Source organism: Myxine glutinosa, chromosome 3 (genome assembly GCF_964187855.1).
Source record: "Myxine glutinosa chromosome 3, kmMyxGlut1.1, whole genome shotgun sequence".
NCBI lineage: Eukaryota > Metazoa > Chordata > Myxini > Myxiniformes > Myxinidae > Myxine > Myxine glutinosa.
In genome coordinates, this window is record NC_136263.1 from 139426365 (window position 1) to 139453931 (window position 27567).

Sequence of the window (27567 nt, forward strand, 5' to 3'; positions counted from 1 at the left end):
AACTTCTTCTCTGAAACTGCAAAAGGGATTATGACCAAACTTGGCACAAATTATATTTGTTATGTTGTGACTAAGGTTTGTCCATGGCATAAATTTTTTTGGGGATTAAGGGGGTTTACCGGGGGTCAAAGTGGATCCAGGCTTGACCCACGAAAAAAGGAATTCGCTTTTTTCTCTGAAACTACACACACTATCTCGATTAAACTTGACCACAACCTTCATCAACCATGATGTACCAATGTTTGTTTACGGCATTAGAAAAATTGGGGTCTGAGGAGGTATACGGGGTTGGGTGAGGGGGCGCGGTGGGGGGTGGGGTCTCAAATTATAACTGAAGAATGGATGAAATAAATTTCAATAAATCCAACTACGGTGGATTCGGGTAACTCTCGGGAGTGTTTGTGTTCCAATTTTTTTATGGGTACATGGACAAGCGTGTCAAAACTGCAAATGCCAACACGTGACGCTGGTTATCCCTGCACGGAGACCAGGATCTCCCAGGAATCTTTTTTTTCTTCTTTTTTTTTCTTCACCCATAGATTAGCCATCGCAGCAATGATTTTTATTTCCGTCAGCGAAACGACAGGTCTTATATTCTAGTACTGTTTATTCTACCAGTTGAGCACCATGGTTATTGCCGAGTTGTTATTCTATGAAAGCCCGCTTGGAGGTTGCAAAAAAAAGCACCTAAAGGACTCTCAGACTGTGAGAAACAAGATTCTGTGGGCTTTCATGTGTATTTCACTGAGGAGAGGCTTCTGTCTGGCCACTCTACCATAAAGCCCAGATCGGTGGAGTGTTGCAGTGATGGTTGTCCTTCTGGAAGTTTCTCCCATCTCCACACAGGATCTCTGGAGCTCAGCCAGAGTGACCATCGGGTTCTTGGTCACCTCTCTTACCAAGGCCCTTCTCCCCCGATTGCTCAGTTTGGCCGGGCGGCCAGCTCTAGGAAGAGTCCTGGTTGTTCCAAACTTCTTCCGTTTAAGAATTATGGAGGCCACTGTGCTCTTGGGAACCTTCAATGCAGCAGAGATTTTTTTTGTGGGCTTCCCCAGATCTGTACCTCGACACAATCCTGTCTCTGAGCTCTGCAGGCAGTTCCTTCGACCTCATGGCTTGGTTTTTGCTCTGATATGCATTGTCAGCTGTGAGACCTTATATAGACAGGTGTGTGCCTTTCCAAACCATGTCCAATCAATTGAATTTACCACAGGTGGACTCCAATCAAGGTGTAGAAACATCTCACAGATGATCAAGAGAAATGGGAGGCACCTGAGCTAAATTTCAAGTGTCATAGCAAAGGGTATGAATACTTATGTAAATATGATATTTCAGTTTTTTATTTTTAATAAATTTGCAAAACTTTCTAAAATCCTGTTTTCTCTTTGTCATTATGGGGTATTGAGTGTAGATTGATACGGAAAAAATGAATTTAAACGATTTCAGCATAAGGCTGCAACATAACAAAATGTGAAAAAAGTGAAGGGGTCTGAATACTTTCTGAATGCACTGTACATCATCACAACATCGTCACAATGAACGTTATGCGAACGCGAATGTTATGCGGGAGTCCAAACCTGAGAATGCTGGAGACCAAAACTGAAATTGGAAAAACTAAATAGCCTATTTTACTCCTGGGGATCCCAGGATTACCCACCCAAAATATCGTTGCGATCAGTTCAGCAGTTTTTGCGGTACCTTCGAATGGACAGACAGGCAGACGGACAGACAGTCGGCCGGGCATTTGGTGAATTATAGTAAGATGGCCTGAACTTCCAGGAGCTGACCACAAAGTAGATAAGAAAGTTGGATAGTTGATCCTTCTGAAGAGACATATTGAGATTTTAACACAAACAGATTTAAAGAAGATTGTGTTTTCAGGATGGAAAGATAATATAAAGTGCAGAGATGCAGTCGTGGCCAAAAATATTGGCACCCTCGCAGTTTTTTCAAATAATGCACCATTTATTCCAGAAAATTGTTGAAATAAAAAAATATTTTGGTATCCACATATGTATTTCTTTGGTTTGCTGTGAAAGAAAACCAAAAAAAGGTGAAAACAATTACTAAATCTTAGCTTACTCCACACAGAAATCCTAAAATGGCCCGGACAATATTATTGGCATCTTTTAGAAGTTGTTAGAAATAATGAGATTTCAAGCAGGTGATTCTCCTTTACTTTGGAATTGAACTCACCAGTGGTGAGTTGCAGGTGCCTGCAATATAAAAATCACCCATTCAACAAGTTTTAATAGGGAAAAGGAGTCATTCTGTGGTTTTGTGTTACTGTGTGTCACCAATGAGCATGGAGAAAAGAAAGAAAAAAAGAGAATTGTCTGAGGAGGTCATACACAAGATTGTAGCCAAGCATGAACAATCTCAAGGCTCCAAGTCCATCTCCAGATACCTTGATGTCTCTGTGTCCACCGTACGTAATGGTATCAGGAAGTTTAAGGCCCATGACACTGTAGCCAACCTCCCTGCGCATGGCCGCAAGAGAAAAGTTGATCGAAGATTGCAGTGAAGGATTGTTTGAATGGTGGAGAAAGCACCTTGATCCACTGCCAAACAGATTCAAGCCGACCTTCAGACACAAGGTACGACAGTTTCAACTTGTACCATCCGTCGCCAACTCAATGAAAGGGGGTTCTATGGTAGGAGACACAGGAAGACCCCACTGCTAAGAAAGCCTGACTGGAGTTTTTCCAAAACACACCTGAACAAGCCAAAATCCTTCTGGGAGAATGTCATGTGGACATATGAGACCAAATTAGAGCTTTTTGGTAAAGCACATCATCTCTATGTTTACAGAAAACAAAAATAAGCCTTCAAAGAAAAGAACACCTTCCCGACAGTCAAACATGGAGGAGGTTCAGTGATGTTTTGGGGTTGCTGTGCTGCCTCTGGCACTTGGTGCCTCAAAAATGTGCATGGCATCCTGAAATCAGGAGATTATCAAGGCGTTTTGGAGCACAATGTTCAACCCAGTATCAGAAAGTTGGGTCTCCATCGAAGGTCATGGGTCTTGCAGCAGGACAATGACCCCAAACACACTTCAAAAAGCACACAGGAATGGTTGAAGAAAATATTCTGGACTGTTCTGAAGTGGCCAACAATGTGTCCAGATCGAAATCCCATTGAACACCTGTGGGGAGATCTGAAAACAGCAGTTGGGAGAAGACACCCTTCAAATATGGGAGAACTGGAGGAGTTTGCACAAGAAGAGTGGGCCAATCTGCCAGTGGAGAGGTGTAGGAAGCTCATTCATGGCTATAGAAAGTGCTTGACTGTAGTTTTTTTGTCCAAAGGATGTACTACCAAATATTAAGTCGAGGGTGTCAATAATTTTGTCAATGCCATTTCTTTTTATTTTCTGATTTAAAAGGATATATTAAGTTCTGAATCAAAAAAAAAGGTTCTGTAATATTAACAGTGAAATAAAAAATTGTGGAGACCAAATACTTTTGTCAAATTCAACTTATTTTTGGAGAATATTGTGAGTTACTTGAAAAAGTGCAAGGGCGCCAATATTTTTGGCCACGATTGTATATACTTCCCTGATGTGTGTTCTGTACTTCACTAGCTTTGACTAGTACCATGGATTAATAGTAAATATATCTATATATATCTTAAATGTTCCTTAATTAAAGTCTGCCAACACTAAAACGTTGATATAAAGAGTTAAATACCGATCGTTCTATCGCAGTAGTTTGGCATACCATAATAAGAGATGTAAAGTTCAAACTGCCTCTCATAGCAATGCCTACTGTATATTTACTATAGCGTAGTAAACAGTGAATTGTTTAGTTTAATTTTGGAAATATCAAATGTGCATGGATTCCTTTCCTCGTCAGTGTTTTGATTAAGTATTGTAGTCACAATCATCGGACAGGATGCACTCGGTCCCAGCCGATACATTTTTTGGTTCAAATGATAATCTTACCTGTTCTGCTGAAACTGCCTTGAGTAATGGGATTGGGGCGTCAGTAAGAAAGCGACCAAGAAGCACCATCCTGTCACTTTGGAGCCAGTTGGGCTTTTCACCCCCTCCTACAGAACACGTGTGTAATGCAGAGTTGTTAGTAATGCATTAAATTATCATCATTCACTAGATTAGATAATACAGGTGCACAGAGATGGAAGGTTGAGGTCGAGTTAATGTGTTTAATTCTCTACTTTTAAATCAGATGACAAATCAGCCAAGTGGACATACATACTACTTAGATGGCATCTAGATATTACATATTTAGAGGTTGAGGAAGTGGAGTGTGGTTCTTTAGGAAATAAGAAAGGAGAATTGGAGAAAAAGCTCCAGGACAAAGACAGAAGTCACTGCAGGACAATGACAAAAGACAAAGACAGAAGTAATTCACGTACCACCCATCCTCCTACTGAGGAGGTTGAAACTGCCAAAGCAGCTTCCTGAGTAATGAAGTCCACCGGACAGTTTGTCAGAATTTGGACTTGCAATTATCAGCCGAGTGATTATCATTTTGAATGTCCCAACACACAGTATATTCACTTTTCCACTGCAAATCACAATAAACATCTTTATGTATGCGAATAAATTTAAGTTTTCTCCATGAAAGGGTGTCCCAGGAACTCGTGCCTCATCAAACAATTATTTCCTGATATTATTTCCAATTCAATTTATATTTCAATTTGTACCATTTATTTTTTCAATACTGAAAAAACTCGATATTCTAAATAATTCTAATCTACTATATCAAACACAATGTCAGTTTTTGTGTTTGTACTGATGTCTCTGCCCCTTCATAAGTACGATTTGAATCGGGTTTTAAAGGCCAATCTTTTAACACGAATGTGTGTTCACTACGGTCTATATTTGATGATAAAAGAAACTCCAAAAATATTTTCCATAAAAGAGTAATTATGTCTATTATATTGGAATTGTAGATGGTGGTATGCAAACCGAGCCTCAAGGGCGGTGTACAGAAGCGCTTTTAAAAATAACAATATAAATAGAAGGGCAGGAAGGTTAAATTCGCTGCACATGATAACCACCTTTTACCACCTTTTAGAGGCCATTTTTCCCCGCAAAGCGGGGGTTGGCCTTTTTCGGGAACCGTGGTTGTTGTTGTTTTTCGGTCCCCTTTTTGAAGCAATGTTTTACGGCCGGATGCCCTTCCTGACGCCAACCCTTTTTGCCGCCTTTAACGACAAACAGGGAATTACCAGTGAACTGGTACTCAATTTGCCGACCTCGGAAGGATGACAGGCTGAGTCAACCCCCCTGGCGTTAATTCAGCGATCGACCGGGATTCGAACCCAGGATCGTAGGATCCTAAGCCGGCACCCTAGCCGCTAGCCCAACACCAGATGATGTGCAACAATAAATAAAAAGGTGCATGGAGGTGAAATGCTCGCAGAATAAAACGAGTGAAAATTTACGTTCGTAGTATGTCTAATAAATAAATAAAAAAAGACAAACACACCTGACACTAGGCCGAGGCTTCAGACTTTGGCACACTCACGAGGCTGCACCGTCGAATAAACTGTTCCAACACGTCATTTTTGACGGGATTTTATACGAGATTGAAATAATTTTAAAATGTAGAATACATTTTTCAACTCATTGCTTCCAATTAATTCACTGCTATGCCGTGCAGTTCTGGCAAGATAGTCTGGACTCGCCTCTAAGCTGTCTAACCTGGGCTCATATCACGACCCGGCTATGAAGTATCATTTCACAGGCAGGTGATTCATCAATACGTATGCCGTCCCTCAGGTGGAAGTTGAACTGGGCGTCCCGTGTCTGCCGCCATTAGTTGGTGGACATGAAACATCTCACGGTGTCCTTCACAAAGAGTAGGCGCGAGTTATCACCGACACCCTGAACAAATTCCAAATTCCTGCCATGCCCTACAGGGGGCACTACTTCAACGGTCAGCAATGATTCAACAAGTAGTGACAGGATGCATACGAGATTAATGACTGTCATGCACAAAGTGATGTATAAAAGAGCTTGTTTGATGACAGATTACACAACAAAAAGCAAAATCAAGGACATTAGAGAAATAAAAGAATGATGTGGCACTACCTGATGGCTTTCCTGGATACATCTTTTCAATCCAACCCACGATTGCATGTCTCATTGGAGGTGATATAAAATCATAACATTCACTGAAGAACTTCATGCTGAAGGAAACCAAGAAGAACATTTAAGTGCATATTCTGACGTACAATACAACATCAATCAGGCACAGGAAGAAGAACCATATATTTCACCAAATACCATATATATATATATATATATAACCATATATACACATATATATATACATATATATATATATATATATATATATATATATATATATATATATATATATATATATATATATATATATATATATATATACAGTATATATATATATATATCAAATTATAATTTAAGTTCTCCAGCCTAATGAGCGCATGCTGACGTCACCATCACGTACGTGCGCTTTGCCTGCCAAGGTCCGGAAGAGCCATCCGACAGTGCGTAATTTAGATCTAGTTCAGATACCGTCATAAGTGCATACAAAAACTCACAGTTACCGACCTGGTTTCGCCCTTGTTGGGGTTTCATCAGGGCAACGCAGTGAGACCTGCATACACTTATGACTCTGAAAACCTTTTGGTTATATACCAATCACTATGCGACTTCATACCATGAGTGGTGAACCACCATTAAGGTATCCCATCCAGCTGTGCTGTACCTCAATGGGAGTGATAAGCACCACCTGCCACACCGTACATTATCTCTGGTATCCACCCATTATATGGAGTCGCCTGAATGCGGCCGGGAGTAACCAATCAAATCGCATAGTTTCGCACAGACAGGGGTAGTGTTCAAACAGACACACACACGCACGCATGCACGCACGCACACACACACGCACGCACACACACACACACGCACACACACACACACGCACACACACACACACACACACACACACACACACACACACACACACACACACACACACACACACACACACACACACACACACACACACACACCTCCCGCTGCACGGGGGGATGGGATAACCATGTACAAATGCAAAGTTTGGTTTTTATTGGCCAGATACAAATTGTCAATTGTATTCCCCTGAACCAAATCTGCATTAATAAACTTTGTAAATGCAGTCAAAAAATTCTCAACTGCAAATCATGTACCAAAGTGGGATTTAGCACTGTGGGTATACATTTGTGTTTTTGGGGAAAAAAGAAAGAAGTAAATACATTGTAATTCTCATCCACAGAGTTTGCTTAGTAATGCGTCGTCTTGAGCAACACAAATTTACCACTTGTACGGAATTGTAAACTTAGCGATTTGGATATTCCATTTGAGAGTTAGAATTGCATATTGAAGGGGAAAAATGTGTCATTACAATTTGGTATCCTGATTTTTTTTTTAATGTTTAGTCAACCTGAAGTAAAAATTGTAAGCTGATATAGTTGTTGGCAGAACATGAATATCTTCACAGTGATTGACTTGGGGGTGAGATGAGAGAGGGATATTTCATTGAAAAATGAATGGAGCGGATTGGTCTGGGGGCAGGGATTTTTTTTATGATTGTGCATGTGGAAAACCCAACTTGCCCCAAATCATGATGCTCCAACCAAATCTTTGAGGCAAATTTACTCTGAAGAATGGCACTTATGGAAAAGGCAACAGCCAGAATGTTAAGTATGTCCTAAAGATCCATTTGTGAGAATTTTATTTACTACACAAGGCGAAGGGCACTAACTAACTCGGCCCATAGTCTAATGTGGAAAACATTAAAAACTAGAACAATGCAACTGTGTCGCCAATATGAATCCGCATAGTCCCACAACGGGTAGATGCCATCACTCTGCATATGATGGCATCTACCCGTTGTAGATGGGTAGTGGATCACGTTTGTGAAGTTTCGTGTTGATCGGATAAGGTTCGTTTTTCTATCCAAGATGGCTGCCAAACCACGTGACCTATGACATCATTTTCAAACTATATGCAACAGTACTGTTAGATGATATTTGTAAAATTTCGCATCGATAAGGTGAGCGGTTTCAGAGATCTAATTATTTAATATTTTCCTTCAATCCAAAATGGCTGCCAAACCATGTGACCTACGATGTCATAAATTTAATATTTCACTACAAATGGGTCATAGATCATGTGCATGCAATTTCAGATTTTTAGGATAAGGAAATCGATTAAAACATTTTTGGCTGGTATACCACTTCACTTATGATATCATTATCATGCTTTTGTTCCCCATTGGGAGTACTTGACAATGTGGCAAGTTTCGAATTTTTCCATTCAGCGGTTTCCAAGAAATAATTTTTTCATTATTTGCTTTTAATCCAAGATGGCTGCCATACCACGTGACCTATGATGCCACGATTATCACAAAAACATTCTGCATGAGTGTCACTCCTAAGCTGAAAAAGTTTCGTTTCAATCGGACATGTGTTTGCTGAGAAAAACGCGGTTTAGTCCGGACGGATGGACGTACGGACGGACGGATGGACGGACGTACGGACGGACAACCCAAAAACATAATGCCTCCGGCGACTCGTCGGCAGAGGCATAAAAATCTTTGTCTAAGGTTAGAGTTCCGGTTAGATCAAGTGTTTGAATGGACTGTACCTTGTATTTTCTACTTCTAGAATTTTCCAAAACCAAATGCATTTTCTAATACACACCAAATTTTGAATTGTTGAAGTTTCAGTTTTTGACTTGTTGTTGTTGAATTTTTGATTTGTTGAATACTTGTTGAATTTTCTGTCACAAATCCCCCTCCCCCTTGCCCCCCTTCCCTCCCGACAATCAACAGTAGGCCTTACATCTCTTTTAGCTGGCTCTCGTTGGCAAACTTTGGGAATGCCCGAATAGCCGAGGGTTTGAACATCGGAAGGAACACAACCAGGTCCTGAAGAATCACAGATACATTGGCAGCTTCCGCTGCAGCAGCATTCTTCATCTGCAGACACAGCAAGATGTTTCACAATCACATATTGACAGATATTAAACTTCATTGTAACACGAGTTTAAACATTTATCAATGACGTTTGTGCGCAATTTTAAAATCAAGTCCCCAAGAGGATGGAATATGGAAGTGCCGCTGCAACTTACAATCTGCTCTATCGCCAATTTTGCAGAGTGAGCGTTGGATCGACCTCCAGCAGAATTTCGTTCTCCTCCATTCCCTTTCAAACCAGGATTATATGGAGGCCATGGTATCTTCCCAGGAAACGGAAACAACGGTCTCTTCTCAGGTTTTCGACCGTTTCCTCTCTGCCCCCCATTTCCACCTGTTGCTGGAGGTGCCACGCAAACTACATGATGTAAGCAACAAAGGTACATGGTAGATATACTGTATTTCGAATTTTCATTTACAAGTACACCTGCTCAATACAGGAGCGGCAGAGGGAGTCATGTTATTATCCTTAGCATCACTATAATAAATTTTACTTCCGGAAATATGTTGGGATCCAATATCTTAGGTTACTTAGGGGGAGGGAGGATGGGGGGCACAAAATTCCCATTAAATTGAAAAACATTTTTTGTGGATTTTCTTTTTGTCATAAGTTTTTTTGTATACTGAATCGAGGCTCGTGAAAGAGCTAACATTTATTTCACAAACAAACAAACAAAACAAACCAGACAAACAAAATATACAAAAAGAGGGAGCGGAAGACAAGATGGGGAGAGAAGGGGAAGCACGCAACCACCCTCTCCCTCCCACACTTCTCCCTGCTCTCAAATGTTGTGGTTGTGTGCTTCCCCTTCTCTCCCCATCTTGTCTTCCGCTCCCTCTTTTTGTATATTTTGTTTGTCTGGTTTGTTTTGTTTGTTTGTTTGTGAAATAAATGTTAGCTCTTTCACGAGCCTCGATTCAGTATACAAAAAAATCTCTTATCCTCCCCCATCCAAAACCTTGATCTTTTCTACCCCCGCTAATTTCGGTCCCCTTGTGTTTTATACCTCCCCCCCCCCCCTCCCCCTCCCACGCCTCCTGCCCCCAAGCCCTCTCCCTCCCACACTTCTCCCTGCTCGAGAGGAGTGTGGAAGTTCTAAAGATGAAACGCTCCAATAAACTTGAAAATAAGTTCTCCAGTGAACAAACTTTTGCTCAAATCTCAACATTTATTTTATTTATTGTCTTATCATAAAAGTCCAATTAAATGAGAAGCAGCCAATCAAAACAAATCAATTGTTCCTAATAAACTGCAACGATAAATACCATTAGGCCATCAAAGTTGATGTGTGACGTCACTGCGATCGTCTTTTGAAATATATTTAATCTGACTGAGGATTCACAAATAACATCTATCAGTGATGCTTTCTTGCACACATGTCAATCACCCTCTAAATGTCTAACTCAATATCTTTGTGCATGTACAAGTGTGATCTGTGGTGCCTTTAGTGGGACAGGAATTAATTTATTTCTCATATTTGTACTGTATATAGGTTTGCATATTCCCATTTACATCTGTGTCCTTTTGATTCACATGGTTTGTTTTGTAGCATCTTGTTTACCCTTTTCCTTGTTTACATTTCAAAATTAATTCTTAAAAAGGTAAGAATACATCTTCATACATCCCTCCTTCCACTCATCCCTCCCTCCTTCCACTCATCCATCCCCTCCTTACACTCATACATCCCCTCCTTACACTCGTACATCCCCTCCTTACACTCATCCCTCCCTCCTAACACTCATCCATCCCCTCCTTACACTCATACATCCCCTCCTTACACTCATACATCCCCTCCTTACACTCGTACATCCCCTCCTTACACTCATCCCTCACTCCTTCCACTCATCCATCCCCTCCTTACACTCATACATCCCTCCTTCCACTCATCCCTCCCTCCTTCCACTCATCCATCCCCTCCTTACACTCATACATCCCCTCCTTACACTCGTACATCCCCTCCTTACACTCGTACATCCCCTCGTACACTCAGACATCCCCTCGTACACTCATACATCCCCTCGTACACTCATACATCCACTCTGTACACTCATACATCCACTCTGTGCACTCATCCACCCCCTCCGTGCACTCATCCACCCCCTCCGTGCCCTCATCCATCCCCTCCGTGCACTCATCCATCCCCTCCGTGCACTCATCCATCCCCTCCGTGCACTCATCCATCCCCTCCGTGCACTCATCCATCCCCTCCGTGCACTCATCCATCCCCCTCCGTGCACTCATCCATCCCCTCCGTGCACTCATCCATCCCCTCCGTGCACTCATCCATCCCCTCCGTGCACTCATCCATCCCCTCCGTGCACTCATCCATCCCCTCCGTGCACTCATCCATCCCCTCCGTGCACTCATCCATCCCCTCCGTGCACTCATCCATCCCCCTCCGTGCACTCATCCATCCCCTCCGTGCACTCATCCATCCCCTCCGTGCACTCATCCATCCCCTCCGTACACTCATCCATCCCCTCCGCACACTCATCAATCCCCTCCGTACACTCATCCATCCCCTCCTTACACGCACACGTCCCCTCCTTACACGCACACGTCCCCTCCTTACACGCACACGTCCCCTCCTTACACTCACACACCCCTCCTTACACTCACACATCCTCTCCTTACACTCATACATCCCTCGGTAGACTCATACATCCCTCCTTGCATGTATGCATCCCTCCTTACACTCATCAATCCCTCCTTACACATACATACCACCCCTACACTCACACACCCCCTCTTTACATTCACACACCCCTCCTTACATGCATCCACCCCTCCTTACACGCATCCACCCCTCCTTACACGCATCCCCTCACATGCACATCACCTCCTTACACTCACCCCTCACACACACACCCCTCCTTACACTCACACACCCCTCCTTACACACACACCCCCTCCTTACCCTCACACACCCCTCCTTACACTCACACATCCCTCCTTACTCATACATCCCTCCATACACTCATACATCCCTCCTTACACTCACCCATCCCTCCATAGACTCACCCATCCCTCCGTAGACTCACCCATCCCTCCGTAGACTCACCCATCCCTCCTTACACTCACTCATTCCTCCTTACACTCATCCATCCTTCCTTATTTAAATTATTAGGTTTGACCACATTAATTTAGATAATCACCCTTCTGCGAATGGTGATTACCTTTGAACAGGTGATCATCGCACGTTTAGCATTTCCACACGAGTCTAACTCTTAAATGCTTTTCGTAAATTCGGCCCGACCTCGCCGATGTGAAAAATGTGTTGGTATTTGAATCCGTGAGCCGAATCCTGGAACGTGCAGCGAGATACGTGGAAGTAATGGAGAAGGTACACCAAGCATAGTCATGATTAACTTAGCACTCTGCATTGCAATGGGGGAACCAGACCAGGTTTCTTTGCTGCTGCACCTGTCACCTTTCTGGTTAACTTCCCTGAAATTACACCATTGTCTCTCGGGTGGGTTCTGTGGGTTCTGCATGTCCACGACTACGCAGCTTTGTTTTGGTGCAATATAGAAAGTTTCAGATCTCCAGTGGGAACTAGGGCGGGAGGAACCTTCCCAGCGCACCGAAGATGTCCTGGAGAGCAGACATGGAGTGGACTGGCATGAGAAAGGGGTCTTGGTTTGAGAAAGACCCCGAGCTCAATGTGGTGCATGGAAGTAGCCGCAATGTCTGGGTAGCATAACGTGTGAAAATATAGGAGGGACGGGCCCCGGGCGCAGAGGACAATTTGGGAGACAACGGTTTGATATGAATCCTTTAGGAATATGAACTGAACTGAATTTGTGGCAACAGAACAATATGCTTGAGATGAAATGATGTTTCATTGAGTGCAGCGAATCGTCGTCCTGACCATTAGACATCGACACAAATAGCTCGATCCAGACCAGGGGTTGTGTGTGTGCCAGAGAAGAATTGATTCGATTTTGGTGAAGATCCGAATCCGGATACGGGAATTTTTAAGTGATTCTTCACGATGGAGTGCGATCTGGCAAAAACGATACACAGCATGATATTCCAAAGAGTTATGGACGGATTCGGTCGAAACCTGGTGGAGAGGTTGAGTGTTTGACGAGGTCAAAATGATTCGATTTTGGTGAAGATCCGAATCTGGATACAAGAATTGATTTTTATTTTTAAGTGATTCTTCAAAATTGAAAAATGGTGCCAAAAATGATGCATCATGACATTTCAAAAAGTTGTGGCCAACTTAATACAAAACTTAGTGGACGAGTTGGTTAAGTGACAAGAACAAGCCGATTCGATTTTGGTTCAGGTCCGAATCCAGAACGGCCTATCAGTGGGATATAAACCCGGATCAGGCCTAACAGTTGGATACAAACCCGGATCCAGCCTATCAGTGGGATATAAACCCGGATCAGGCCTAACAGTTGGATACAAACCCGGATCCGGCCTATCAGTTGGATACAAACCCGGATCCAGCCTATCAGTGGGATATAAACCCGGATCAGGCCTAACAGTTGGATACAAATCCGGATCCGGCCTATCAGTGCGATACAAATCTGGATATAACCTATCAGTGGGATACAAATCCGGATCCGGCCTATCAGTGGGATACAAATCCCGATCCGGCCTATCAGTGGGATTCAAACCCGGATCTCGCCTATCAGTTGGATACAAACCCGGATCCGGCCTATCAGTTGGATACAAATCCGGCCTATCAGTTGAATACAACCCGGATCCGGCCTATCAGTGGGATACAAACCCGGAGCCGGCCTATCAGTTGGATACAAATCCGGATCCGGCCTATCAGTGGGATACAAACCCGGATCCGGCCTATCAGTGGGATACAAACCCGGATCCGGCCTATCAGTTGGATACAAATCCGGATCCGGCCTATCAGTGGGATACAAACCCGGATCTCGCCTATCAGTTGGATACAAACCCGGATCCGGCCTATCAGTTGGATACAAATCGGATCCGACCTATCAGTGGGATACAAATCCGGATCCGGCCTATCAGTGGGATACAAATCCGGATCCGGCCTATCAGTGGGATACAAATCCCGAACCGGCCTATCAGTGGGATACAAATCCCGATCCGGCCTATCAGTGGGATACAAATCCCGATCCGGCCTATCAGTGGGATACAAATCCCGATCCGGCCTATCAGTGGGATACAAGTCCGGATCCGGCCTATCAGTGGGATGATCCGGCCCATCAGTGGGATACAAATCCGGATCCGGCCCATCAGTGGGATACCAATCCGGATCCGGCCTATCAGTTGGATACAAATCCGGATCCGGCCCATCAGTGGGATACAAATCCGGATCCGGCATATCAGTGGGATACAAATCCGGATCCGGCCTATCAGTGGGATACAAATCCGGATCCGGCCTATCAGTGGGATACAAATCCGGATCCGGCCTATCAGTGAGATACAAATCAGGATCCGGCCTATCAGTGGGATACAAATCCCGATCCGGCCTGTCAGTGGGATACAAATCCGGATCTGGCCAATTAGTGGGATACAAATCCGGATCCGGCCTGTCAGTGGGATACAAATCCGGATCCAGCCTATCAGTGGGATACAAATCCGGATCCGACCTATCAGTAGGATACAAAACGTAAAGTGTTCATACTTGGCAGAGTATTCACTCACTCTACTGAGGGCCATTCTTGTCTGCCCTGTGATTGTCCTGCGAGCTATGTTTGGACAATCGACAATCGCTCACGTATTTTACTTTCATGCAGCCATTACCACAAGCCACACTACCTTTCTCCGCCAGCTCTGTGTTAATTCCTGAGACAGTGTCCACATTTGGCTGAACACTGCGTTGTCTACAAATTGTCTATTACAAACAGAAGCAGAGTTTCCAGTTGGTGTATTGACGAGAGTAACTACAAACAAATGTTACGTCCTCAAAGTAAGACATGCATTCATTTCCACATATTGCAGGCCATGAGCTTCCTCTTTGGACAAAACCGCCAACAAAAAAGCAAACAAGCCAGATGCTACAGTTTCAAGTTGTGCACAACCTTCAGAATCCCAATCATCATCTTTTCCGGCCCTGGAAACTGAATCGCCCCCAGTACCATCGTGCGACTCCAAATCTGGTGCCTCGACTGCAATGATACTTCCACCACTGCTGTCTCTGGCCAATGATTTAGAACCTGCTCGTAGAACTACAGACTTGCTTAACTGAGCACACGAGACGACACACACAGGCACTGCACCTCATCTCATCTGTGATCTCCTCATTTGGGAGTCATTTGTGAACTGGTGGATTTCTACAAATATAACCAATAACCTGACATCACCAATAACAGTTGTTACAGAGGTGTGCAGCTGGCAGATAATGGTGTCCCAAACCACAGCAAGTCAGCATCAGAGGTCCCAACCACAGCAAGTCAGCATCAAAGGTCCCAACCACAGCAAGTCAGCATCAGAGGTCCCAACCACAGCAAGTCAGCATCAGAGGTCCCAACCACAGCAAGTCAGCATCAGAGGTCCCAACCACAGCAAGTCAGCATCAGAGGTCCCAACCACAGCAAGTCAGCATCAGAGGTCCCAACCACAGCAAGTCAGCATCAGAGGTCTCAACCACAGCAAGTCAGCATCAGAGGTCTCAACCACAGCAAGTCAGCATCAGAGGTCCCAACCACAGCAAGTCAGCATCAGAGGTCCCAACCACAGCAAGTCAGCATCAGAGGTCCCAACCACAGCAAGTCAGCATCAGAGGTCTCAACCACAGCAAGTCAGCATCAAAGGTCCCAACCACAGCAAGTCAGCATCAAAGGTCCCAACCACAGCAAGTCAGCATCAGAGGTCTCAACCACAGGAAGTCAGCATCAGAGGTCCCAACCACAGCAAGTCAGCATCAAAGGTCCCAACCACAGCAAGTCAGCATCAGAGGTCTCAACCACAGGAAGTCAGCATCAGAGGTCCCAACCACAGCAAGTCAGCATCAAAGGTCCCAACCACAGCAAGTCAGCATCAGAGGTCTCAACCATAGGAAGTCAGCATCAGAGGTCTCAACCACAGCAAGTCAGCATCAAAGGTCCCAACCACAGCAAGTCAGCATCAGAGGTCTCAACCACAGCAAGTCAGCATCAGAGGTCCCAACCACAGCAAGTCAGCATCAAAGGTCCCAACCACAGCAAGTCAGCATCAGAGGTCTCAACCACAGGAAGTCAGCATCAGAGGTCCCAACCACAGCAAGTCAGCATCAAAGGTCCCAACCACAGCAAGTCAGCATCAAAGGTCCCAACCACAGCAAGTCAGCATCAGAGGTCTCAACCACAGCAAGTCAGCATCAAAGGTCCCAACCACAGCAAGTCAGCATCAGAGGTCTCAACCACAGCAAGTCAGCATCAGAGGTCTCAACCACAGCAAGTCAGCATCAGAGGTCTCAACCACAGGAAGTCAGCATCAGAGGTCCAAACACAGCAACAAAAACCCTCAAACAGACAGACAAATCATTCTTCCACCAACATCCACTGCCTGATGCTTCTCTTCTGCACGATGCCCATAATATAACATCATGGAAGTAAGGGCAGTCTATTAGCGGACTGAGACGACTTAAGACTTACACGAGGCCAAAAATGCATGAAGATTGGATGAATGGACTTTGATTAACGCACATTCATTATGGTGTGGACTTAGGTATGAATGTCATCATTGATGACTTTACAATAGACTACACGGATTTCTGAGAAATTTGAATGTCAGGTGCATTTTAGGGTAAAAGTTGTGAACCTCACTTTTTAATATAAATAGGGTTTGCTGAATTCGATTAACCGAGTTCCCAAGCTGAATTTTGAGTGTTTGAATTTATAATTAGCATAAACAAAATGGCCGCCTAATTGCAATTTTTTGACAATTTATTTGAATAACCATTTATGTATCATGTATATACATGCAGCTCTTTTACTTTAACTTTACAACTTTTACCCCAAAATGCACCTAGAAGCTTATACATGGCTTTTTTTCATAAATCTGTCTAGTCTATATTATGGTTGGCGACATATTGAAAGAGACATTCAAACTGATATTGAAATTGGACACTATAAAATGGGAAATGGGTTTAATAAGACCATGTTTCATACAACCATTTATTCTAAAATTAAGTATACATGGAGATGAAGCACAAACATTCAGGAATGTCACACATGTTGTTTTGCCAAACTACATCAAATTCATACAAGGGATCTGATCATCACTCTGTTTCTGACGGGCACACATTGATGTGCACCTCAACTCTGAATAGCGACATTTGCAGCGTCGAGTCTCGCATTGCTTCTGGCATGCACAACAAATCATCTCGAGGCAACTTTCTGGGATTGGACTCAGTGACATCAGAATAGGCTCTAGTCCTGAATCACCTCGTTTCCACCCCATTTCCACAGGTGCAGGAAGGTCAGGTATGGCACAATGAGCATTTCCCCATACCATGGCTTGATAGTGCACTCGCATAGAATGGAAATGAAGAGCATCACTTGTCGTTGACATTGCTTCTGGTTTACCAGTCTTGGAGAACAACATATGTCGTGCTGAATCAACAGAGGTTGTTCTGTGCACATTATATATTCTGCAGACGAACGCTTCTGCAGATTTGATTGTCTCCTCTGTGAGTTCACCAATGCCCGAGTTATTCAGCAGTTTATTCAAATCTCGAAATTCAAAAACTCAAAATTCGGCTTGGGAACCGGGTAAATCGAATTCAGCATACCCGAATTATGTTAAAAAGTGAGGTTCCCAACTTTTACCCTAAAATGCACCAAGAAGCTTTTACATGGCCTTTTTCCATAAATCCGTCTCGTCTACAAGGCGAAATCCATGGACAATGGACCTTCTGAACATCCTTAAGTAGAGCTAGTGGACTACAAGAGTTAACGATGTACAAATAGGAAACTGTCACTTCACTCAGTAGGCCGACTGGAACAAGCTTACATTCATCACTATTGAGGACAATATCTCTCTTTTAGCGAAATATTGTCAATTGACAAATAGAAGACAAATACATTGAGGTGAATAAGGCTTGGTGGTAGATTTTGTGATCTGTGAATATCTTAACCTCAACTGAACCCCCCCCCCTCCCCCCCCCTAAAAATTTTCTGGATCCACCCCTGATATTACTATCCCATGGAGACAAGACCTTCGGGTGACTGGAACATCTCGCGTTCAAATACCGCAGAGACCACAAAAAAGACAAAAATAAATAAATACAAGCAAAACATTAAATGTTTCATTCAATAATGAAGGATCAGGGGTCAAATGTTGCGGGCACAAGGTGACCTTCCCAACCCCTCGACTGCAAAGTGTCTTTCACCTACGACTAGGCAAGACGCATTTTCCAAATCTTAATCTATCCCTTGGGAGGAAGGTGGGGGAATGAGCTAGGAGTGAGAGTGAGGTGGGGGAATGAGCTAGGAGTGAGAGTGAGGTGGGGGAATGAGCTAGGAGTGAGAGTGAGGTGGGGGAATGAGCTAGGAGTGAGAGGAAGGTGGGGGAATGAGCTAGGAGTGAGAGTGAGGTGGGGGAATGAGCTAGGAGTGAGAGTGAGGTGGGGGAATGAGCTAGGAGTGAGAGTGAGGTGGGGGAATGAGCTAGGAGTGAGAGTGAGGTGGGGGAATGAGCTAGGAGTGAGAGTGAGGTGGGGGAATGAGCTAGGAGTGAGAGGAAGGTGGGGGAATGAGCTAGGAGTGAGAGTGAGGTGGGGGAATGAGCTAGGAGTGAGAGTGAGGTGGGGGAATGAGCTAGGAGTGAGAGTGAGGTGGGGGAATGAGCTATCAGTGAGAGTGAGGTGGGGGAATGAGCTACGAGTGAGAGGGAGGTAGGGGAATGAGCTAGGAGTGAGAGTGAGGTGGGGGAATGAGCTAGGAGTGAGAGTGAGGTGGGTGAATGAGCTAGGAGTGAGAAGGAGGTGGGGGAATGAGCTAGGAGTGAGAGTGAGGTAGGGGAATGAGCTAGGAGTGAGAGTGAGGTGGGGGAATGAGCAAGGAGTGAGAGTGAGGTGGGGGAATGAGCAAGGAGTGAGAGTGAGGTGGGGGAATGAGCTAGGAGTGAGAGTGAGGTGGGGGAATGAGCTAGGAGTGAGAGTGAGGTGGGTGAATGAGCTAGGAGTGATAGTGAGGTGGGGGAATGAGCTCGGAGTGAGAGGGAGGTAGGGGAATGAGCTAGGAATGAGAGTGAGGTGGGGGAATGAGCTAGGAGTGAGAAGGAGGTGGGGGAATGAGCTAGGAGTGAGAGTAAGGTGGGGGAATGAGCTAGGAGTGAGAGGGAGGTAGGGGAATGAGCTAGGAGTGAGAGTGAGGTGGGGGAATGAGCTAGGAGTGAGAGGGAGGTAGGGGAATGAGCTAGGAGTGACAGTGAGGTGGGGGAATGAGCTAGGAGTGAGAGGGAGGTAGGGGAATGAGCTAGGAGTGACAGTGAGGTGGGGGAATGAGCTAGGAGTGACAGTGAGGTGGGGGAATGAGCTAGGAGTGAGAGGGAGGTAGGGGAATGAGCTAGGAGTGAGAGTAAGGTGGGGGAATGAGCTAGGAGTGAGAGGGAGGTGGGGGAATGAGCTAGGAGTGAGAGTGAGGTGGGGGAATGAGCTAGGAGTGAGAGGGAGGTAGGGGAATGAGCTAGGAGTGAGAGTGAGGTGGGGGAATGAGCTAGGAGTGAGAGGGGGGTAGGGGAATGAACTAGGAGTGAGAGTGAGGTGGGGGAATGAGCTATCAGTGAGAGTGAGGTGGGGGAATGAGCTACGAGTGAGAGGGAGGTAGGGGAATGAGCTAGGAGTGAGAGTGAGGTGGGGGAATGAGCTAGGAGTGAGAGTGAGGTGGGTGAATGAGCTAGGAGTGAGAAGGAGGTGGGGGAATGAGCTAGGAGTGAGAGTGAGGTAGGGGAATGAGCTAGGAGTGAGAGTGAGGTGGGGGAATGAGCAAGGAGTGAGAGTGAGGTGGGGGAATGAGCAAGGAGTGAGAGTGAGGTGGGGGAATGAGCTAGGAGTGAGAGTGAGGTGGGGGAATGAGCTAGGAGTGAGAGTGAGGTGGGTGAATGAGCTAGGAGTGAGAGTGAGGTGGGGGAATGAGCTCGGAGTGAGAGGGAGGTAGGGGAATGAGCTAGGAATGAGAGTGAGGTGGGGGAATGAGCTAGGAGTGAGAAGGAGGTGGGGGAATGAGCTAGGAGTGAGAGTAAGGTGGGGGAATGAGCTAGGAGTGAGAGGGAGGTAGGGGAATGAGCTAGGAGTGAGAGTGAGGTGGGGGAATGAGCTAGGAGTGAGAGGGAGGTAGGGGAATGAGCTAGGAGTGACAGTGAGGTGGGGGAATGAGCTAGGAGTGAGAGGGAGGTAGGGGAATGAGCTAGGAGTGACAGTGAGGTGGGGGAATGAGCTAGGAGTGACAGTGAGGTGGGGGAATGAGCTAGGAGTGAGAGGGAGGTAGGGGAATGAGCTAGGAGTGAGAGTAAGGTGGGGGAATGAGCTAGGAGTGAGAGGGAGGTGGGGGAATGAGCTAGGAGTGAGAGTGAGGTGGGGGAATGAGCTAGGAGTGAGAGGGAGGTAGGGGAATGAGCTAGGAGTGAGAGTGAGGTGGGGGAATGAGCTAGGAGTGAGAGGGGGGTAGGGGAATGAACTAGGAGTGAGAGTGAGGTGGGGGAATGAGCTAGGAGTGAGAGGGAGGTAGGGGAATGAGCTAGGAGTGAGAGTGAGGTGGGGGAATGAGCTAGGAGTGACAGTGAGGTGGGGGAATGAGCTAGGAGTGAGAGGAAGGTGGGGGAATGAGCTAGGAGTGAGAGTGAGGTGGGGGAATGAGCTAGGAGTGAGAGGGAGGTGGGGGAATGAGCTAGGAGTGAGAGGGAGGTGGGGGAATGAGCTAGGAGAGAAAGGGAGGTGGGGGAATGACCTAGGAGTGAGAGGGAGGTGGGGGAATGAGCTAGGAGAGAGAGGGAGGTGGGGGAATGACCTCGGAGTGAGAGGGAGGTGGGGGAATGAGCGAGGAGTGGGAGAGAGGTGGGGGAATGAGCAAGGAGTAAGAGGGAGGTGCGGGATGAGCTAGAAGTGAGAGGTAGGTGGGGGAGGGAGGTGGGGGAATGAGCTAGAAGTGAGAGGGAGGTGGGAGAGGGAGGTGGGGGAGGGAGGTGGGGGAATGAGCTGGGAGTGGGAGGGAGGTGGGGGAATGAGCTAGGAGAGAGAGGAAGGTGGGGGAATGACGTAGGAGTGAGAGGGAGGTGGGGGAATGAGCTGGGAGTGGTAGGGAGGTGGGGGAATGAGTTGCGAGTGGGAGGGAGGTGGGGGGAATGAGCTGGCAGTGGGAGGGAGGTGGGGGAATGAGCTGGGAGTGGGAGGGAGGTAGGGGTGAGCTGGGAGTGGGAGGGAGGTGGTGGGAGGGAGGTGGGGGAATGAGCTGACAGTGGGAGCGGGGTGGGGGAATGAGTTCGGAGTGGGGGGAGGTGGGGAATGAGCTGGCAGTGGGAGGGAGGTAGGGGAATGAGCTGGGAGTGGGAGGGAGGTGGGGGTGAGCTGGGAGTGGGAGGGAGGTGGTGGGAGGGAGGTGGGGGAATGAGCTGGCAGTGGGAGCGGGGTGGGGGAATGAGTTCGGAGTGGGGGGAGTTGGGGGAATGAGCTGGCAGGGGGAGGGAGGTGGGGGAGTGGGTGGGGGTGGGGGAATGAGCTGGGAGTGGGAGGGAGGTGTGGGAATGAGCTAGGAGAGAGAGGAAGGTGGGGGAATGAGCTGGGAGTGGGAGGGAGGTGGGGGAATGAGCTGGCAGTGGGAGGGAGGTGGGGGAATGAGCTGGGAGTGGGAAGGAGGTGTGGGAATGAGCTGGCAGTGGGAGGGAGGTGGGAGAATGAGCTGGGAGTGGGAGGGAGGTGGGGGAATGAGCTGGGAGTGGAAGGGAGGTGGAGGAACGAGCTGGCAGTGGGAGGGAGGTGGGGGAATCAGCTGGCAGTGGGAGGGAGGTGGGGGAATCAGCTGGCAGTGGGAGGGAGGTGGGGGAATGAGCTGGCAGTGGGAGGGAGGTGGGGGAATGAGCTGGGAATGGGAGGCTATCGGGAGAATCCAAGGGAGGAGGAGGAGCTGGGAAAAGTGGGAATGGTGACGTTTACACCGAGCAGCCATGGGAATGGAATTCGCACCAATGAGGGAAATGCAACAAGGTTTTACTAACGCAACCACTAAACCACACAAAATGGCAACAGGGTGGTGGTGGTGCATCTGTCAGATACCTCACCGCAACGTGTTTGTGAGAACTACGAATTATACAATGCAGCTTTCCCATCCCTCTTGCGTTTAGTCTCCCAGATGAAGGCCACTGTGGTCGAAACGTGAGACCCACCTCAATTTGGCTGTGTTCGTGTGTGTTATTCAACCTCCAGGTGTCATTTTGCCGTAAAGTCCGATTTTTACCTTCTCACGTCGTGTGTTCGTGATACGCTTGCCTTCTCGATCATTCCATTTTTACTCACCTGCTGCATTTCGCACCTTTCACATATCAGTTCCCTCTTTACGATGAAAACGAAAACTCAGACGTCAGAATGTGCATGATCCCAAAATAAATACCTGTCCAAGACAAACTCACCCTTGATTAATAACAATGAGCTCCATATTTATTGAGACTATTAAACTGCTGCTCTGGTGCTGCAGGTGTTAGAAGGTAATGTAACGTACTTTACTCTTACACATGATGGTTAAGTTCATAGCTCCCTGTCAACTGAATTGTCGAGACTCATACAAATTCTGTTACATTAGTTGCGCTCCAACGTAAGGTAGAGATTTGTCGATAAACTTGTCAAATCGCTTGGGGTAAAAGATACCAGGTCAAATATTGAGACAAAATAAATACCATGGCGGATATGATAAATACCATGGTGGATATAATAAATACCATGGCGGGTATGATAAATACCATGGCGGATATGATAAATACCATGGTGGATATGATAAATACCATGGCGGATATGATAAATACCATGCCGGATATGATAAATACCATGGCGGATATGATAAATACCATGCCGGATATGATAAATACCATGCCGGATATGATAAATACCATGGCAGATATGATGAATACCATGCTGGATATGATAAATACCATGGTGGATATTATAAATACCATGGCGGGTATGATAAATACCATGGCGGATATTATAAATACCATGGCGGGTATGATAAATACCATGGCGGGTATGATAAATACCATGGTGGATATGATCAATACCATGGCTGATACTATAAATACCATGGTGGATATGATAAATACCATGGCGGATATTATAAATACCATGGCGGGTATGATAAATACCATGGCGGATATTATAAATACCATGGCGGGTATGATAAATACCATGGCGGATATGATAAATACCATGGCGGATATGATAAATACCATGGCGGGTATGATAAATACCATGGCGGATATTATAAATACCATGGTGGATATGATAAATACCATGGTGGGTATGATAAATACCATGGCGGATATTATAAATACCATGGTGGGTATGATAAATACCATGGCGGATATTATAAATACCATGGTGGATATGATAAATACCATGGCAGATATGATAAATACGATGGTGGATATTATAAATACCATGGTGGATATGAAAAATTCCATGCCGGATATGATAAATACCATGGCGGATATGATAAATACCATGGTGGATATTATAAATACCATGGTGGATATGATAAATACCATGGCGGATATGATAAATACCATGGCGGATATGATCAATACCATGGTGGGTATGATAAATACCATGACAGATATGATAAATACTGTGGCGGGTATGATAAATACCATGGCGGGCATGATAAATACCTACCATGGCGGGCATGATAAATACCTACCATGGCGGGTATGATAAATACCATGGCCGGTATGATGAATACCATGGCGGATATTATAAATACCATGGTGGATATGATAAATACCATGGCGGATATGATAAATACCATGGTGGATATGATAAATACCATGGTGGATATGATCAATACCATCGTGGATATTATAAATACCATGGTGGATATGATCAATACCATGCCGGATATGATAAATACCATGGCAGATATGATAAATACCATGGTGGATATTATAAATACCATGGTGGATATGAGAAATACCATGGCGGATATGATAAATACCATGGTGGATATGATAAATACCATGACGGGTATGATAAATACCATGGCGGGTATGATAAATACCATGGCGGACATGATAAATACCTACCATGGCGGTATGATAAATACCATGGCGGCTATGATAAATACTATGGCGGGTATGATAAATACCATGGCGGATATGATAAATACCATGGTGGATATGATAAATACCATGGCGGATATGATAAATACCATGGCGGATATTATAAATACCATGGCGGATATGATAAATACCATGGTGGATATTATAAATACCATGCCGGACATGATAACTACCATGGCAGACATGACAAATACCATGGCGGACATGATAAATACCATGGCGGGTATGATAACTACCATGGCGGGTATGATAAATACCATGGCGGATATGATAAATACCATGGCGGATATGATAAATACCATGGCGGATATGATCAATACCATGGCGGATATGATCAATACCATGGCGGATATGATAAATACCATGGCGGATATGATAAATACCATGGCAGGTATGATAAATACCATGGCGGGTATGATATATACCATGGCGGGTATGATAAATACCATGGCGGGTATGATAAATACCATGGCGGATATGATAAATACCATGGCGGATATGATAAATACCATGGCGGATATGATAAATACCATGGCGGATATGATAAATACCATGGCGGATATGATAAATACCATGGCGGATATGAACTCTTAAAGCAATTAAGATATCTACCTCGATTTCTGGGAAATTAAACCATTAAATAAAGCACAATCATTGAATGCAACATTGTGTACCTACATGATACCTGGGCAATTAATGCACAACACACAACTCGCTCACGAACGTTCACCTTGAACTGCGAAGAGAAATGCCAAAGTGAGCACCAAGCAGAATCTACCTGGACACTCCTGCATTCTTTCCAGAGTCTCAGTCTGATGGAAAACACGAAGGGAGTAATATGAGCAAAAAATGAAAAATGATGGAAATTACAAAGTTATTAGAATGATTGCGAAGAGCGAAGGTGAGACCAAGTGATACAGGTGAGGCTATGAGCCACAGGTGAGGCCAAGAGGTACAGGTGAGGCTAAGAGCGACTTGTGAGGCCAAGAGTTACAGGTGAGACGAAGAGCGACGGGTGAGATTTCGAGCGATGGGTGAGGCTAAGATGTACAGGTGAGGCTAAGAGCGACAGGTGAGGCCAAGAGTTACAGGTGAGACTAAGAGCGATGGGTGAGGCTAAGAGCGACAGGTGAGGCCAAGAGGTACAGGTAAGGCCAAGAGTTACAGGTGAGACTGAGAGCGACGGGTGACACGAAGAGTTACAGGTGAGATTAAGAGCGACGGGTGGAGCCAAGAGGTACAGGTGAGGCCAAGACGTCCAGGTGAGGCCAAGACGTCCAGGTGAGACAACGAGGTACAGCTGAGGTCAAGAGCGACAGTTGCAGCCAAGGTGAGACCGTACCGATCACAGCGATTTGTACACTTAGCTCACTGTATCTCGAATGCAGGTGCTGAAGGTGCGTGCGCATTTATAATACACATGCTCCCCCCGGGCAGCTCCCCGGCGACGCGCAAAGCACGATAGGAAATGAGAAAAGCGAAAAGAAGAGCGAAACCGCAATGACCTTATCGTAGAGCTGCACAAACTGGGTCCGCTTATGTTGAACGTTCCGATGTACGTGCACCTGTTCACTGCAATGGCAACCTTTCATGACCATCTCGTACTATTTCTCTGTGGCTTCTGGTCTCCTGGATTAGACCGCTACATGATCCTTGAAGCTGTGGAAACTCGTCCACAAGTGTTCGAGATATCCTGCTATATGTCGGTTTTAGCCTTCTCTCTAAATGGTGAAAAATCTGTTTAAAATTAAATAATTTACATATCCGAATAGATATTCAGATCTTCACCAAAATCGAATCGATTCTTCCATGTCACACACACACCCTGTCCACCAAGTTTCGTCCAAATCCGTCCACAAGTGTTTGAGATCTCCTGCTATATGTCGGTTTTATCCCCCATCACTCCATGGTGAAGAATCAGTTAAAAATTAAATAATTCTCATATCAGAATCCATATTCAGATCTTCACCAAAATTGAATCGATTCGTCCGTGTCAGACACCCAAACTGTCCACCAAATTTCATCCGAATCTGTCCACAACATTTTGAGATATTCTGTTCACAGACAGATAAACAGACAGAGCAGAGGTGTAAACATAACCACCTTTGGTGTCGGAGGTAAAAACTAGGAATAAGTGCGGAAACTAATTCTCGAAAGTGACACATTGTGTCTCTAAGTAAAGGTTGAATACTCGCATCTTGTCCGTCCCCAGGGTCGTACACTGTACAGTTGGCTCAGCCTTAGCAACCTTCCGCCCTACCTGACTACCTCTCTGAACCACCCAGGATATTTAATCTGCTTTACAACGCAAACGCCGCATGAGCTTTGGGCAGAATTTGGAAAGATTTCTTGGCAATAAAGTCGATGCGGTCAAAAAGTTATACGAAAGACATACAATAGTCCATGGCGGGCCAAAGTGTTATTTTTCAATACAGGTGCATAATTGGTAAGAAAATAGAAATATCGATATATTAATATAAATTAAACATTGCGTGTGTGTTTCCAAGACGACAGATTTGAGAACTTATGGAAAGGCCCGATTAGATTCAATATTCCCTGTGACGAATTACCCTTTGAACTCATCTATAAATCTATCTATTAATTATGGAGGAGATGCGTATATGGCTATTATATATATATATATATATATACACATACACACACACACAAGTTCAAAACACACCTGTTCACAAGTGTGCCGCACTGACCGGGTCTTCAGTCGAGGTCCTCAGCATCATCCCGTTTCGACCCTTCAACCTCGATACGGTCAGCTAATGTGGGCCAGCAGGGGCACATACACATCCACATGCAGCAACTACACCTGGATGCGTACATACACTCACCCCCAGCCAGTGAGAACACAAACTACAACAACAACAAAACAGCTCCCACTCCCAGAATCCACAGCCACTCACCCACTCACACACCAAGAAAAAAAGAAAAAAAAAAGGGGGGGGGCAATACCCCTGGCGCTCACCTGGCAGAATAAACAGTATACTGCACTGACTAAAGGTATTTTAAATAAATTTCAATGGTTGCTCGAAGATAGGACAGCATGTGGCATCATACGAACATAATCAGAACCCGTATACCTCCCCAGACCACAATTTTTCCAATCCCTTGAACAAACATTGGCACAACACAGGTGATCAAGATTGTGGTCAAGTTTCATCAGAATTGCATGTGTAGTTTCTGAAAAGAAAGCAAATACCTATTTTGGGGAGCAACCCCCCCCCCACCCCCACCCCCACTGTAGATCCCCAAAGGGGCAGATTTTTTAAATGTCGTGAACAAACGTTGGACATCACGGGTGATGAAGGTTGTGGTGAAGTTTCATCGGAATTGCATGTG

The 27567-nt window shown here is 45.3% G+C and overlaps 1 protein-coding gene across 2 annotated transcripts in view; it reads right to left on the reverse strand.

The window, feature by feature from the left end:
• Window positions 1–25600, reverse strand: part of LOC137423169 (otoancorin-like) — an 86622-nt gene extending 61022 nt beyond the window's left edge. Inside the window, exons 1-6 of one of the 2 annotated variants that reach the window (XM_068110032.2) lie at window positions 25420–25600; window positions 24947–25028; window positions 9131–9315; window positions 8842–8978; window positions 6062–6159; window positions 3944–4050 (exon numbers count right to left, since the gene is read on the reverse strand). In XM_068110032.2, the coding sequence (XP_067966133.2) occupies window positions 3944–4050; window positions 6062–6159; window positions 8842–8978; window positions 9131–9315; window positions 24947–25010 (591 nt within the window). In that variant the 5' untranslated portion in view covers window positions 25011–25028; window positions 25420–25600. The remainder of the gene's footprint in view (window positions 1–3943; window positions 4051–6061; window positions 6160–8841; window positions 8979–9130; window positions 9316–24946; window positions 25029–25419) is intronic. The other variant, XM_078774605.1, reaches the window with a different exon arrangement.
• Window positions 25601–27567: the final 1967 nt, after the last annotated feature.